Source organism: Tamandua tetradactyla, chromosome 18, assembly GCF_023851605.1.
Source record: "Tamandua tetradactyla isolate mTamTet1 chromosome 18, mTamTet1.pri, whole genome shotgun sequence".
NCBI classification, from domain to species: Eukaryota; Metazoa; Chordata; class Mammalia; order Pilosa; family Myrmecophagidae; genus Tamandua; species Tamandua tetradactyla.
The window spans coordinates 37,709,511-37,724,430 of NC_135344.1; the positions used below are offsets into that span (position 1 = coordinate 37,709,511).

Sequence of the window (14,920 nt, forward strand, 5' to 3'; positions counted from 1 at the left end):
GTTGTAAGCCCAGTCACTAAATGCAACTTATCTTCTCTGTTCCTTAGCTTTCTCAACTGTAAAATGGGGATAATAATAGCCCCCCCCCCACCGTATTGGGCCATTATGAGGGTTCACAAGTTACTCTGTTAAGTGCTTGCAGCAGGACCTGATATGTAGGAAAGCTTGCACTGAGTTGGCTGTTAGCTTTATCTGTGTTCATTAACAAGGCCAAAGTTTTGTATAATAAATCTCATGTTAGATCTTCACATATGCCTTTATCCCCAATGGCTAGAGATCAGGAAAATAAATCAATATGTATATTTGTAATAGTAGTATGTAAAGCAGGGTGTCTCAACTTCAGCTCTATTGACATTGTGGGATGGATACTTTTTTTGTTGAGGGAGACTGTCCTTCACATTGTAGGATGTCTAACAACATCCCTGGCCTCTACCCACTAGGTGCCAGTAGTACATTTACCTAGTGGTGACCATAAAAATTTCTGGTCATTGCCTAATATCCCCTGGGGAACAAAATCACCCCTGGTTGAGAACCTGGTAGAGGACATGAAAATTCACCCCCTATGTTCTACTGATATACCTGTTAAAATCCTAATTTTAAACATTAATTTTACTATCTTGTAACTTAACCAATCTCTCCCTTTTATTTAATATTTTCCCCTTAAACCCCTTCAATCAGTGTCATCAAGTTAACCTTATTTGCTCACTTGTTTACTATATTTCCCCATGGAGAGCATAAGCTTCATGATAGCAGGACACTGTCTATCTTATTCCCCCCATATTTCCAGGATCTGAAAAAAATGTCTAGCACATATTATATGTTCAGTAAATAAGATTTGTTGAATGAATGTATAGATGTGGCAAAAGAATGAAAGTATGTGACCCTTTCCTGTCCTCTTCTCTGCTAAAGTGCATCATTTGGAGGTGCATCTAGAAGATGCTGAGAGCCTGAGTAATCCACAACTTTGTTAGTGAGAAGGTCTGCAGTAGAATCAGGGGTCCCAACTCGTCTGCACGGGGTAACGTACCAAGGGCATTTCCATCTCTCTCCATGTGATGTTGGGCACTGAAGACACAGGCTCCACCAGCATAGTGGGGAAAAAGAGGTTGTAGTGGCCAGTGGCAGCTAGATACAGAGTGAAGATGATGTTGAAGGGCAGTGTGAAGACTGGGAGGTCCCACTTGCTGAAGATGGAATTCAAGGCACTAGAAAGAACTGGGCTGAAGATGAAAGAAACAAAGTGTTAATGACTGTGGCCACCCTTAGGTGTACATGGTCTCTGCAGCTCTGGCCACTGTTCCATCCACTGTATCCTTTCCTTGGCACTGCCATTGCTGGCTCCCTCAAAGACTCCAGGGGTCCGTTGATCTGGGATTGAGAATAAGGGATGCAATTTTAGTGGTTGTTCTAGATATTTGAAGTTTCAGCTTTGAGAAAGAAACTTTAAAAATATTATAACTTGCTTTGAATGGAAATTTCTACAAAATGACTTAAACAGTTCCTTGTTTTTTATAGCAAGAAAGCTAAACAAAATTTAATGCTTTTGATATTGTGAGCCATTGACTGTATAATATGACTGAACTGTACATGTGTGGATATTTCCCAATAAAAATAGTGAAAAATTTAATCTTTTCTTGTTGTCTTTGGATCAAGATGTACAATGACTTTTGTCTTGGGCTGTGATAAAATTTTAGAAGTTTGACCTGCAAGGAGACTGCTATAGTACTAAGGCAATATGCAGGCTTGCTTACAGCAAAAATGCTTTGAGATACTCGGAACCATGAGGTGATAATGAAACTGTCAGCTGTTTGTTATCTTCTGCCTACTTGGCTTCTTTCTTAGAAAAAGCATGGATTGTGGAGACAGATGGAGCTGGGACAAATCCTAACTCCCACACTTATAGGGTGAGTGAACAACTTTAGGTAGTTAATCTCCCTTAGCTTAAGTTTCCTCTGGAAGGGACCAACCACTCTAGATAAATCGTGCCCCATGTCTCCCATGCTCAGTGAGCTGCTGGACAAAACATGAAATCCCATAATTCTGGTGACTGCCCATTTTTAATTCATGACCATGAATCTCAAATGGGCATTCAAGATGGCCTGAAAAAGCTTACTACAGATGTAGGGATGTCTGATAAATTAAATTTCCACCTCCCTGAGACAACAATTTCATATTTTCTTGTTTATTAAATCTTCACTGTTTGCTTCCCTTTAATCTCAGCTAACCACCTTGCTTTACTTCATTAAGAAAATAGATGTGATGAAATGAGAAATGCTTCATCTTCCTAGCCTCAAAACTCATAACCTGCCCCGCTTTGTCCTGTGCTCTGCCTCTCTGTCTGTCTCATACAATTGAAGAAGTGTCCTTGTTCCTTTATCAGGCCAATTCTTCTGTACTCTGGGTCCAAAATGTCTCAAAGACTTCACAACTGCAACTGTCTTCTCTCTTTCCTTTGGCTTCAACTTCTCCCTCTCCCCCAACTCATTATCACTGGTGTACAAAATACCCTCATATCCTCTACCTTTAAAAAGCATCCCTCTTTAACCTATGTCCTCCTCTATGCCATTTCTCTTCTCCCCTTCATAGCAGCAGCCTTCAGAAGGATGCTCTATCCCTGTAATCCCCAATATTTCCTATTCCCAGATTAACCTGTTTCTCTCTTAATCCTCTCCAAGAGCCCAGCAGCTCAGGCAATTCTAGGAGTGTGCTGAAGCTTCTCACCCCACCCCCACCCCCTCACTCATACTCCAGCAAGTCCTGTTGCATTTACCTTTCTTAAAATATACCCCAAATCTAGCCACTTCATACCACCTTTGTGGATATCACCCCAGTCTAAACGACTCTCTTCTCTCTGCTGGTTTTTGCCCCAGACTTCTAACTGTGCTTCCAGCATCTCCTCTAGCTTCGGTTAAAATCCACTTTACATACCACAAACAGAATGGGTGTTTGGTTTAAACCATTTCCCACCACTCCCTGCTTAAAGGCCTTTAACTGCTTTCCACTACGGTTGAGATACATCAAAATACTTTCAATATCTACAAGGTGTATGGGGTCTGGCCCTCACCTGCTCTCTGACAGACTTCAGACTCACTGGTCTTGTTTCTGTTTCTCTAACATATAACACTTCCCAGGTTGGGGTCTGTGCATGTGCTGCTGCTTCTCCCTGTGGCATCCTTCACCAGATCTTCACATGGCAGATACCTTTTAATTATGTAGGTGACAGCCTTAATATCACCTCTGCGAAGTGGCATTTCTAACTACCCATTCTGTCCCATTTCCCCTGTTTTGCTTTCTATAAAGCACTTATCACATATGGAAATCATCTTTCTTAACTAGTTTATGAGTAGATTTCAATCTTTGCTACAAAGAAAGGGAGCTCCAAGAGGATAGGTACCTCTCCTTATTCACAGTTATCCCCAGCATCTAGAATAGTCCTTGCATATAGCAGCCACTCAACACATACTGGTATGTTGGGTGGATCTGGAAAATGGCACTACTGACATTGACCATATGGCTTGGATTTCAAGGATTCTGTGAATGGATTGACCAATGTTCTGCAACAGTAGTGCAGAGCTCAGCCTATAGTAGGGAGTTCATGGTTTCTCATCTTTTAAGTGGAATGCCAGGGGGTGGGAGGCACTGAAGACCAACGTACCCCCAGTGTTGACTGGCTGAGGAGCTGTGCTGAGGAGCTTCATCTGTGTGGTTTAAACCAAATGCATACAAGTAAAGACGAAATCTCCTACTTCCCACATGGGCATGGGGGAGGCATCTGGGAAGTCCCTACAGAGATGACTGCTGTAGCATTTTGTTCCAATAGTTTAAGAAGGAAGGAGACCCTAAGAAGAAAAAAAACTAGCCAGAATGCTTAAAGTTGTAATTTATTTGCAAGCACCATTAAAAAGTAATAAAAGAGTACTAAAACTAAATTAAACAAGCTGGTTTTAGTAACTCCAGAGTAAATTAAACAAGCTGGTAACTCCAGAGTTTGAAGCCAAAGAAAAACATTTACTTTTTTAGATGTGTTGAAAAACAAATCACCATGTCTGGGAGGAGTTGGGCACAGGGTGATATGAATGTGTGAGTTGGGACTGGGGGTGGGGGGCCGCCCCCAGGTGTCCTGCCTAGCGGGCCTGCCACTGCCGACACGCTGCACATCTGTGTAATTCATATGCATCAAGGACCACGTGTATAAAAGGCCTAGCACATCCTTGCACTCGATGAATATTGGTTCCTAACCCCCTCTCCTTGTGACCTTTTCATTCTATCTGCAAAATGAGAAAATGAGGTGATTGTACAGCTACATCTTAACTGATACTTCTAATTCAAAGGTTCTATAGTTTTAAATATAGAAATTCTGTTCCAAGAAAGCCCTCAGGTTCTATCACAAGAGAGTTTTCCGCTCTTGAGTCTTTGTTAGGCCACAGAATAGAAAACTCACAGGTGACCATGTGTTGAGAGTGCAGAATCTGGCGTTAGGTGGTCAGTTTTCCAAATCTTTCACAGAGTGTGACCTGGGCATGTGACTTAATGGCTGCATGCCTTGATCTTCCCTTCTGTAAACTGGGCACAATGATAACCTTACCTTGCTTAGTCATGGGCCTGACCTGCAGGAAATACTCAACGAATGTTAATCTTTATTGTTAAGGCTATCATCCAGGGAAGATTATCAACACAATAAAAAATAGTGTGGTCCTTTGTTGCTAGCAAAGAGTCCCATTATTTCATATGCAACAGCGATCCCGTGTGGCAGCTGGAGGCATGGTCTCCCACCACTCGCTAGACAAACCAGCCTGACAAAGAAGACCCGGTGCAAATCCCCTCCCAGTTCAGGACACACGCTCCTTGGGGCCCCGTGGACCCGTGAGTGGAAAGAAGGAGAAGCCTCACCAGGCCATGGCTGTGAAGGTCACAGGGAGCAGAAGCCACCAGTAGTAGTCAAATTTCTCAGAGAACACGGCCATCAGCAGTCCCACCAGCATCCCGTTGTATCCGTGGAGCCCGGCGGCGATGGCGGACCTGAGGGTGGAAAGGTTACTTGGTGCTGGGCTTTGGTGGTGCTCATCAAGTCCTCCTGGCTCCTTGATTCCTTTGACAACAGCACAGAAAATGTCAGCTCACTTGAATGCTGGGCTGCGGAGCAGCTGCAGTGCCCTTCTAGCTGATGCCCGCACATGCATACACACACACCTTGAGTACTCCTGCTGAGCTAGTACGAAATCATGCACTGGAGTCTTTTCTGTGTTTAAGCTCTTCTCTGACTCTTCGGGGAGTCTCAGATGGCTAGGTATAGAGGGGAATCTAAAAGCATCCTGAGGTGTGACACAGGGAGGTTGTGTGTGTGTGTGTGTGTGTGTGTGTGTGTGTCGGGGGGGCGATCTTATTACCTATTGGCTGTTGTTCTTGCCTGGCAGAGGCATCTGGCTGCATTATGTAAAATTGTGAGTGTGTGAGGTTTGTGTGCTTTCCCTCCCTCTGTACGTCTGCACATGAGTGGATAAGCTGAGCCAGCTTTGGTTGCCCGTCTACCCCTCCCCATGTCACGGTAACTAGGGCTCCAGAGGTGTGGCAGGATCCAAGCTTTTGCCTGTTGCCTCTTTTTGCTTCATCAGGGACATAATGTACCTAAGCTTCTTTCTCTAATGCTCATAACTCTGCCCTTGATATTTCCAGTAGCTCTGGGTGAGAGGGGTGGGAAATGGGTGATAGGGAAGGGACCAGGTTAATCCCACTGCCAATTCCCAGCAAGTTCCCTGCGCATATTTGCTGGGTGGCTACATGTGCATACTGAATCTTGTTACTTATTGGCTGCAGTTCTTGCATGTCAGCGGCAACTGGAAGCATGGGCTCCCAGAGATGGGGAAGGGAGCTCCAGTGAGAAGAGGGCTCCTGCTGGCAAAGGTGAGCCCTTAGTCCTGAAAGTTGAAGGGCCTTCTGTCTCCAGAGTGACCGGGAGTAAGCTGACCCAGGTTAGGGTGGTATGGGAGGGAGGATGGGAGAAGGGCGGGAGAGACAGAGTGTCAGGGAAAGCCGTGGACACAGGACACGTGTGTGGACACTTGTACTAGACACAGGACAAGGAAGGTCTTTAGTTACTCTTAGACCAGGGAAATATGGGGTCAGCTGGGAAAAGCCAGGGAGCGGGAAAGAATATGGGAGACAGAGAAGACAACTGGGGTTCAGAATGCCCGTGGGGCTACTACTTTTACCATTGTTTTGGGAAAAATCATTATTTTTAGTGTGCTTGCATTTTCTCTAATTTTCCCCCCGGTGGTGGAATTTAGTACTTTGTTGTGTTAATGAGGACAGATGGTCCACCACTGTTAGGTGGAGTCCTGCAGCCCCAGTGGCTGGGAGAAGCGGGGGTGGCAGGATCCAGATGAGGGAACCCACCAGAGATAAAACTAGAGGATCTATCTGGGATGCCTAAACAACTGTCCCTCTGTGGAGAGTCTCCTTCCACAACTTCTTTCCACTAAAACCTTGGTGGCTTCTGGGTTTTGTTTTTAAAATGAAACCCTTACCTGACATTCCCACCCTGACCCACCAAGAATACAAAATTAGGTTCACCCTCCATGCCAAAAAGATCTTCATTAGGACCATTGTCCTTCAGGGCAAGGCAGCACCCCTGTCCTTGACCTTGAGTTACTTCACTTCAACTAAAGTCTCAGGGTGGGGGGTGGTCATGATCATGGCCAGAATACTGAGTTGGTGGTTCTTGGGGACAGTGGTGAAGCCATGTCTCCTTGGAAGGACATGGGTAGAGATGTTGTATAAGGTACCTAGCATTTGGAGGCTTTGGTATCAAACATAGAGTGACCCATCAGTGATGAAGTTTGTGCCTCTTTCTAGGCACTATAGTAGAATATGGGTATAGTGGAAACACCCTTAGAAAACAGCCAGGGAGAGAAGACACATAAAGCAACAGAGAACAAGCAATACAGCAGAACATGTTCTAGGGCTTTTCAGAGAGGAAGAAGGGATCAGAGTCCACTGAGGTAATCATGGGTGGCTCCCTGGAGGAGGAGGGATTTCAAGAAGTTGTAGGGTTAGATGGGCAGAGGACTATTCTAGCTGTCAAGAATGGTAAAAGAACAGTACTGAGTTGGGAACAAGTGTGATTGGTGGGTGAATGATATGATGAGGCACATCAAAGATGGCTTTGAATGTCAAGTTGAAAGTTGGGTTTTCGTATGATGTATACTTGTCTTGACTTTTAATAAGGGCATTTGGGAAGATTAGACAGGCATTACATGTGTCTCACCTTATAACTGGAGTCTGTGAAGGGACTGTTGCAGTGGCTTGGTAAGATTACCAACTGATTTATGTGGGGAGGAAAATCAGAGACTCAGCCTGTGAGCAGCGCAGGATGGATCTGGGCTTGTCTGAGCTGCTTGTCTGTCTTACACATGAGCACGATGGGGCTGAAAGAGGCGTGCTGGCCTGCGGTCACCTGGCTGACAAGGCAGTGGGCAGAGGGAGTTCACCCCAGGTGAGTTCCAGCCAGCGGAGATGAGGCAGCCAGGGGATGATTGTATGCCAGGGGCTCACGGCATCAAAGGAAGCAGGGAGAAAGGCAGAGGGAACCTACGGGAGTCCAGCTATCATCTTACCCACCAGGCTTGCAACCAGAAAAATTCAGTGTCTCATGCTTTTGACCTCAAATGACACCCCAGCTTGCTAGAATCAAAGAAATCCCCCAAAGCTGCTTCTCCTGGAGGCAGTACTACCCCGCAGCATGTCTCAGTGAAACCTGGAACGTCAGGGGGTCTGCAGGAAGCGCAACGACCAGCTCCGATTCCTCCCCTACTCAGGGTTCCCTGAATATCCTTGGGCCAGCACGTGGGACGCAGGGGCATCTTAGGTGAGCATCTTCCCATCCCAGGAATTTCTCCTGTAGCTCCTAGCCCCGTTACCATGTGAAGTGGTGGCAAGAAGGCCATGTAACAATGTACGTAGGGTTTTTCAACCTTTTTTGAGAGTAAACTACTGTAAGGAATACATTTTACATAAGACCCAGGCATCTCCTACTCTCTCTCTCTTGCACCCACATAAATGGAACAAAAATTTCACAAAATAATGTTTGCCTTTAATATATAGATGACTCTAATTTGTTTTATTTTATTCTATTGTTTTAATTTTTTAAAATACTGATGACAAACTACATTAATTCACGAGCTGGAAATAGGTTGGTAACTCAAAAATTGAGAAACACTTAGATAGGGGATAAGCCAGTGTTTCTCAAACTTTTCTAACCACCGGAAGCACCTGGGAATATCTTGTTAAAAATACCACACCCTGAGTCCCCTCCCACATGAGAATATCCATGGAAGGGAGAGAGTTGAGTGGGTAGAGACGAGAAGATAGACTTTTTAATAAGTACCCTGAGTGACTCTGACATCAGGACAGTTTGGAAATGGTGGAATTATTTATGACAAAGTCTGAGGAAATGGTCAAGTTCTGTAGAATGCTAGTTAGGGTTCCTTGACTTTGCATCTAGTGCACCAGCTGCAGTGCAACCTGCACACGTCTGCCCTGTGCCACGTGTTACTCTGCTTGCTCCCCTCCTTTGTTGCCACCTCCCATACTGCCGCCCTTCCCTTCCTGCCATCTCTCCTCTCCATACCCAATGTTTCTAGCCCAACAGTGCCTCTCTGATTTCCCCAACACTTACTGCTGCCTGCCTTTTCTGAGCTCTTGATTAGATACTGCCTTATATTATTCTAAGATCTTTCCTGCCTATTAACCTTGTGTTTCCCAACTCAACTGTGGGCTCCAGGAAGGCAGGACAGCTTAAGTATTCCTCTGGAACCTCTCTCAAAGGAATGTTTCTAGAAGGCTTGGCAGTCAGAGGAAGCCTGGTGCCGTCAGTTGCTGTGAGGACAACTGCAAGGACCTCCAGGGGGTGGGTGAAAGTTGAGATCCAGGAGATTTGGGCTGCTGGTAGGATAAAGTTGGCTAATCACTCAGTTAAACACCTCTCCACCTGTCTGCCCCGTGAGTCTTGCCAAAACCCCCATGATGACAGACATACCTGTCCTGGCTCAAGGCAAGGGCAGTTAAGGTTGAGACCACTGCCCCCAGCTCCCCAGCAATCGTCCACCAGGGGTTCTGGATCAGGAGTCCTATGATAATGATGAGGCCACTGAGAGGGTTGTTGATGAACATCACCTGAGCAGTCCCTCTAAGTACCCAGTCTGTGAACTGGATGGTCAGGGGCTTATCTGAAAGAGACAGACAGAGCCATCAGCAGGATCTGCTGTACTTCCCTGCTGGACTACTGGCTGCCGTGGCAACCAAGGCAAACAGGGATGTGTGAGCCAGGAACATTTCTCCTCATTCAGCCTGGCCAGGGGGCACTGGCCAACCCACCTCCTCTAGTGGTTCAGCAATCAGCCTGCAGCAAGTGCAAGTTTTTGCCATATACTCGGAGGCACCGTGCTGAGTGCAATTTAACGCCATTCCAGCCATCAGCTTGGTTGGCAAGGAAGCCCCAGTAGCATTCCAAGAGAAATTTGTTGGTTCAAGGAAAGGGATTGTGAGGGAAGGAAACTCTGTTTTTTGTGTAGTGCTGTATAACTCAGTTGAGAGCTGGTATCTAGGCAGGAAAGAAAACAGCCTAGAGGTAGAGAAAGGCAGCTGGGAAAGAAATTGTTTTAGCCCAGCTGTGAAAATCAGTATTGAGTCAGGGCCCAGGGAGGCCAGGTCCAAAAGAGGGACTGCATTTTGCCTCAATCTCTGGTTTGGTTTCCAGGACAACCTGTGCAGGTGGGGTTTGAGTACGGGTTGGGAAGGTGGGTGGGTGTTTGTTGCAGTATTTAGTTCAGGGACATTAGGAGAAGGAAGATGTTAAAAGGAAAGAACACTGGAATGTTGGGGAGGGTGATGCCAAGGGTGATGCCAATATTTTGTTGGCACGTAGTGGGCACATAGTAAATGACTGTGGAATGAACAAAGGTATGACCATTCAGCTTGTTTGGGGTATAGCTTATATGTTGCTGATGTGCTTGTCCCATATTTATTCCACACAGGAATGAAGAATTTGTAATGAACTATAATCAGTGAAATGTATTTGATTCTGAATCCATGAGAATTCTAAGTTAGTCAGGTTCATTGCCTCATGTAGCATCCATCCCGGGCTGTGGAAGCCCTTGCCATGGGTGAGTGGGGGCAGCTTTCTTCATTCAGGCCAGAGGGAAGACTGTCTTCCCCCTTGGCCCAGCTGCCTCCTCTAGGGCTTCTGCCTACCTTTCAGCCAGCTCCCGCATTCCTTCATTTCGCCTGTGAGGTAGCCCACAGCTTGGAAGAGGCTGATACCCCCACGGCCTGCAGAGCCCTGATGGGCCACCTCATTTTCTCTCCTTTTACTCCTTTCATTGGACTTTTCAATCTTCACAATGTGGCTATCTTCGTTGGATGACCGGAGATCCTTTCAGGAGAAGCCATGACAAGATGATAAATAATATAGCTTTCTGAGAACAGGGGCATTTAGGGGTGGGGATGGGTTTCAGGTTTTTTGGAAAAGAGAAAGGATCCTGAGATAAAAGGATAAGAATCATGCTCATTATCTAATGCAGGCCAGAGTGCCCTGTGCAGGCCAGCTCTTCCTAGGACTATCACATTCTTCATAGCAAGGGTTCTTAACATTTTGTGCCATGGTCCCCTTTTGACAGTTTGGAGAAGCCTATGGGTTTCTTATCAGAATAATGATTTAAATGCATAAAGTAAAATAAATAGGATTACAAGGGAAACAAATTATATTGAAATATGATTATTATAATATTAAAAATGTGATATACTTATATGTGTGGTGGACCGAATACTATTATAATTTCAAGGTAGTGATGCACAAATATATAGGGCATCCTCACCCAAACTCAGAACAACTCTGTAGTGTCATCCCAGTTTCAGAGCTCACCATAGGATCACCTGAGCTGTTTTTATGACTGTGTCATAGTCTAACTTCTCTCTCTGCCCACTCCTGTTGCTTTCTCTCCTCTTTAAGGGTTGATGCCAAAAGTACTCTCAGTAAGCTTCTTACATGCAAACCTCTATCTCAAAGCCTGATTCCATGGAATCCAATCTGTGATGGTGACAAAAACCTCAGGTACCGCTAATATGACTGTTGATCATTGTCTATGTTCGTAATTGAAGAAAATGTTAAAGTTCATTGAAGTTTAGTGAAAATGAAGATTATTTCCCTCATCTAAATTCACACCTACCTCATTTCTGAGATTTTCTTTTTGCATGGGCAGGCACCAGGTATGGAACCTGGGTCTCCAGCATGGCAGGCGAGAACTCTTCCACTGAGCCACCGTCACACTGCCCTCTACCTCATTTCTGACTGTGTAACCCTTGTTTGGGAATCCTTGCTGTAGCGCTCCACTGTCCAATTTAACAGCCAGTGGGAGATGTGGCTTTTGAGCCATTGAAATGATGATAGTTGAAATTGAGATGTGCTTTATGTGGATTTCAAAGATTTAGCATTAACAAAGAATGTAAACTATCTAACAGAATTTATATTGATTGCATATTGAAATAATATTATATATAATATATATTAGTCTGTAAAATATATTATTAAGATTATTTTTACCTGTGTTTTTAAAAATACAGTCTCAAGAAAATTCAAACTCACATGCTATTTCTTTTGGACACTGCTGATCTAGAAATTTCCCTAGCTTCTTCTCTGCATCAAAACTTAGTCTTGTGGACACCAGCAATTCTCTCCTCCACAAGAGTAATGAGAACACCAGCAAAAATTGTGATGGAGATGGTAGAAGGCATGTGGGGTAAACTATAGGCCAGTCAACAGTCTTTAAAGGAAAATCTCTGGATGGACATCCAAAGGGGACTTTGAAGGCTTGGACATATCTGTGTGCATTTAGAAGATCCCCACGTGCATCGGGCCAAGCACATGCTCAGGGTGGGACACACGCTCGAGGTTGTCTGTGTGCTCTGTCTGACTTTGCATCTCTAATCACACAGGAAGTGAAGGCTAAGGTGGAGGTGTAAAACTTCTTGGCTTAGAGTTGAAAGTCTGCCGCAACACACACACAGAACCTCCTGGCAAAGACTAGGAGATTTACTGGTCCCAGGCATCTAGGGAAACCTCTGATGATCAGTTGACCACTAAGCTTATGGAGCAGAGATATCAGTGACTGTACACAACAAAGGATGATAGATTTATAGGATTAGTTCAGAAAAATCACTGAATAGATCAAAATCATAAACCTCAGAAAGGAAAAGAATAAAATTTCTAAAGTTGCCAAATTATGTTACTTAAAATGTCCAGTTTTTAACAAAAATTACAAGACATGCAACAAAAACAAAGTATGGCCCAAACACAGGGAAAAAAGGCAGTCAATAGAAGCTGTCCTTGGGGAAGCCCAGACATTGGATGATTTAGACAAGAACTTTAATCAACTATTTTAAATATATTCCACGAATGCTAAGAAACCATAGCAAAAGAAAAAGGAAAGTATAAGAATCATATCTGAACCAAATGGAGAATATAAACAAAGAAGAAAAAGAAACAATTAGAAATTGTGGACTTAAAAGGTACAATAAAGGAAATGAAAAATTCACTAGAGGGGCTCAATAGCTGATTTGAGCAGTTAGAAGAAAAATCAGAAAACTTAAAGACAGGTCTATTGATTATCCAATCTGAAGAACAGATAGAAGAAAGAATGAAGAAAAATAGACTCAGAAACCTGTGGGACGCCATCAAGCATATCAACATAAGTGTAATGGGAATCCCAGAAGGAAAGGAGAGAGAGAAAGAGGCAGAAAAAATGTTTAAAGAAATAAAGGCTGAAAACTTTCCAAAATCAAAAGTTGGTTCTTTGAAAAGCTCAATAAAATTGGTAAATATTTAATAAATTGGCCAAGAAAAAAAAGAAAAGACTCAAATTACTAAAATCCAGAATGAACCCACCAACCTTACAGAAATAAAGGGATTACAAGAGAATTTTTTGAACTATTGTATGTAGATAACTTAGATGAAATGGATAAATTTCTAGAAAGAAAGACTACCATAACTGAATCAAGAAGACATAGAAAATCCCTATAGACCTATAATAACTAAAGATATTGAATCAGTAATAAAAAAATCATCCCACAAAGAAAAGCTCAGGCCTAGATACCTTCACAAATGAATTCCATCCAATGTGTAAATAAGAATTAACACAGGCGCTTCACAAACTCTTACAAAAAATAGAAGAGGAGGGAATACTTCCCAAGAGACATCACAAGAAAATAAAACTACAGACCAATATTTCCTATGAATATAGATGCAAAAACCCTTAACAAAATACTAGCAAACTGAGTGTAACAACATATAAAAATGACTATACACTGTGACTAAGTGGGATTTGTATTAAGTATTCAAGGTTTGTTCAATATACAAAAATCAATCTCAATAACATACCATATTAATAGATGAGGACAAAAACAGATGGTCATCTCAGGCAATGAAGAAAAAGCATTTGAAAAAAATCCAACATCTTTTCCTGATAAGAACACTCAGCTTGCTAGGAACAGAAGAGAATTTCCTCAAGACAATTAAAGGCATCTATGAAAACACACAGGTAGCATCATCCTTAATGGTGAGAGACTGACATCTTTCCTCCTAAAACTAGTGACAAAGCCAGGAACTATGCCTTCTCTCACTACTTCTATTCAGTATTATACTAGAAGTTCTAGTCAGGGCATGTAGGCAAGAGAAAGAAATAAAAGCCACCCAGATTGGAAAGAAAGAAGTTAATCTATCTTTATTTGCAGCTGGCATAATCTTTTTTTTTTACAGAAAATCCTAATGCATCCACCAAAAAACTATTAGAGTAAAGAAATGATGCAAGATCAATTTATAAAATCAATTTTATTTCTAAACACTAGCAACGAACATTCCCAACCTGAAATTAAAAAAAGAATTCCACTTTCAACAGCATCAAAAATGATAAAATACTTAGAAATAAATTTAGTAAAAGAAGTGCAAGACTTGCACCCTGAAACTATAAAATATCATTAAAGATATTAAAAACCTAAATAAATAGAAGGATATCTTGTGTCCATGGATTAAGATGGTAATACCTACCCAAATTGATCTACAGATTTGACACAATCCCTATCGATATCTCAATTTCCTGTTTTGAAGAAATGTACAATGACCCTAAATTAACATGGAAATACAAGGGACGAAGAATAGACAAGACAATCTTAAAAAATAAAAAATAAAAATAAAAACAAAAACAAAGAGGACTCACACTTAATTTCAACATTTACTACAAAGTTAGAGTAATCAAGATTATGTGATGTTAGCATAAAGATAGACATAGAAATCATGAAACAAAATCAGGCATTCATAAATAAATGTTTTAATTTATGGTCAATTCATTTTTTTAAAATGGGTTTTGGGTAGTTATTCTTCTGGCTCTCTTTTTTCAGCATTGCCATTTGATTGGCTTTGTTTCTCTGCTACATGTCTCAACTCTCCCCCCTTTTTTAATGCATTTTTATTGAGATATATTCACACCATATAATCCACCCAAAGTATGCAATCAATGTCTTACAGAATTATCATATAGTTGTGCATTCAGCACCACAATCAATTTTAGAACACTTTCATTACTCCAAAGAAGAAATAAAAATAAAAAGAACACCCAAAACATCCCATATTTCTTATTCCCCTCTATTATATATATACATATATATATTTTCTTACTCCTTTACTCATACACAGGGCAAAGGGAATGTCAGTCACAAGGTCTTTACAATTACAAGGTCATACAACAAAAGCTATACAGTTCTACAATCATTATCAAAGATTAAGGCTTACTGGTTATAGTTTAACAATTTCATGTATATCCTTCTAGTATACTAGAAACTAAAAAGAAATATCTATATAATGAATTAGCTGTCA

General features: G+C 42.4%; 1 protein-coding gene across 2 annotated transcripts in view; it reads right to left on the reverse strand.

The window, feature by feature from the left end:
- SLC14A2 (solute carrier family 14 member 2) overlaps nt 1-14,920 on the reverse strand; it is a 67,772-nt gene that overhangs the window by 49,817 nt on the left and 3,035 nt on the right. For both annotated transcript variants that reach the window (XM_077135577.1, XM_077135578.1), the window contains exons 2-5: nt 10,249-10,429; nt 9,035-9,224; nt 4,891-5,019; nt 1,028-1,220 (exon numbers count right to left, since the gene is read on the reverse strand). In XM_077135577.1, the coding sequence (XP_076991692.1) occupies nt 1,028-1,220; nt 4,891-5,019; nt 9,035-9,224; nt 10,249-10,429 (693 nt within the window). The remainder of the gene's footprint in view (nt 1-1,027; nt 1,221-4,890; nt 5,020-9,034; nt 9,225-10,248; nt 10,430-14,920) is intronic.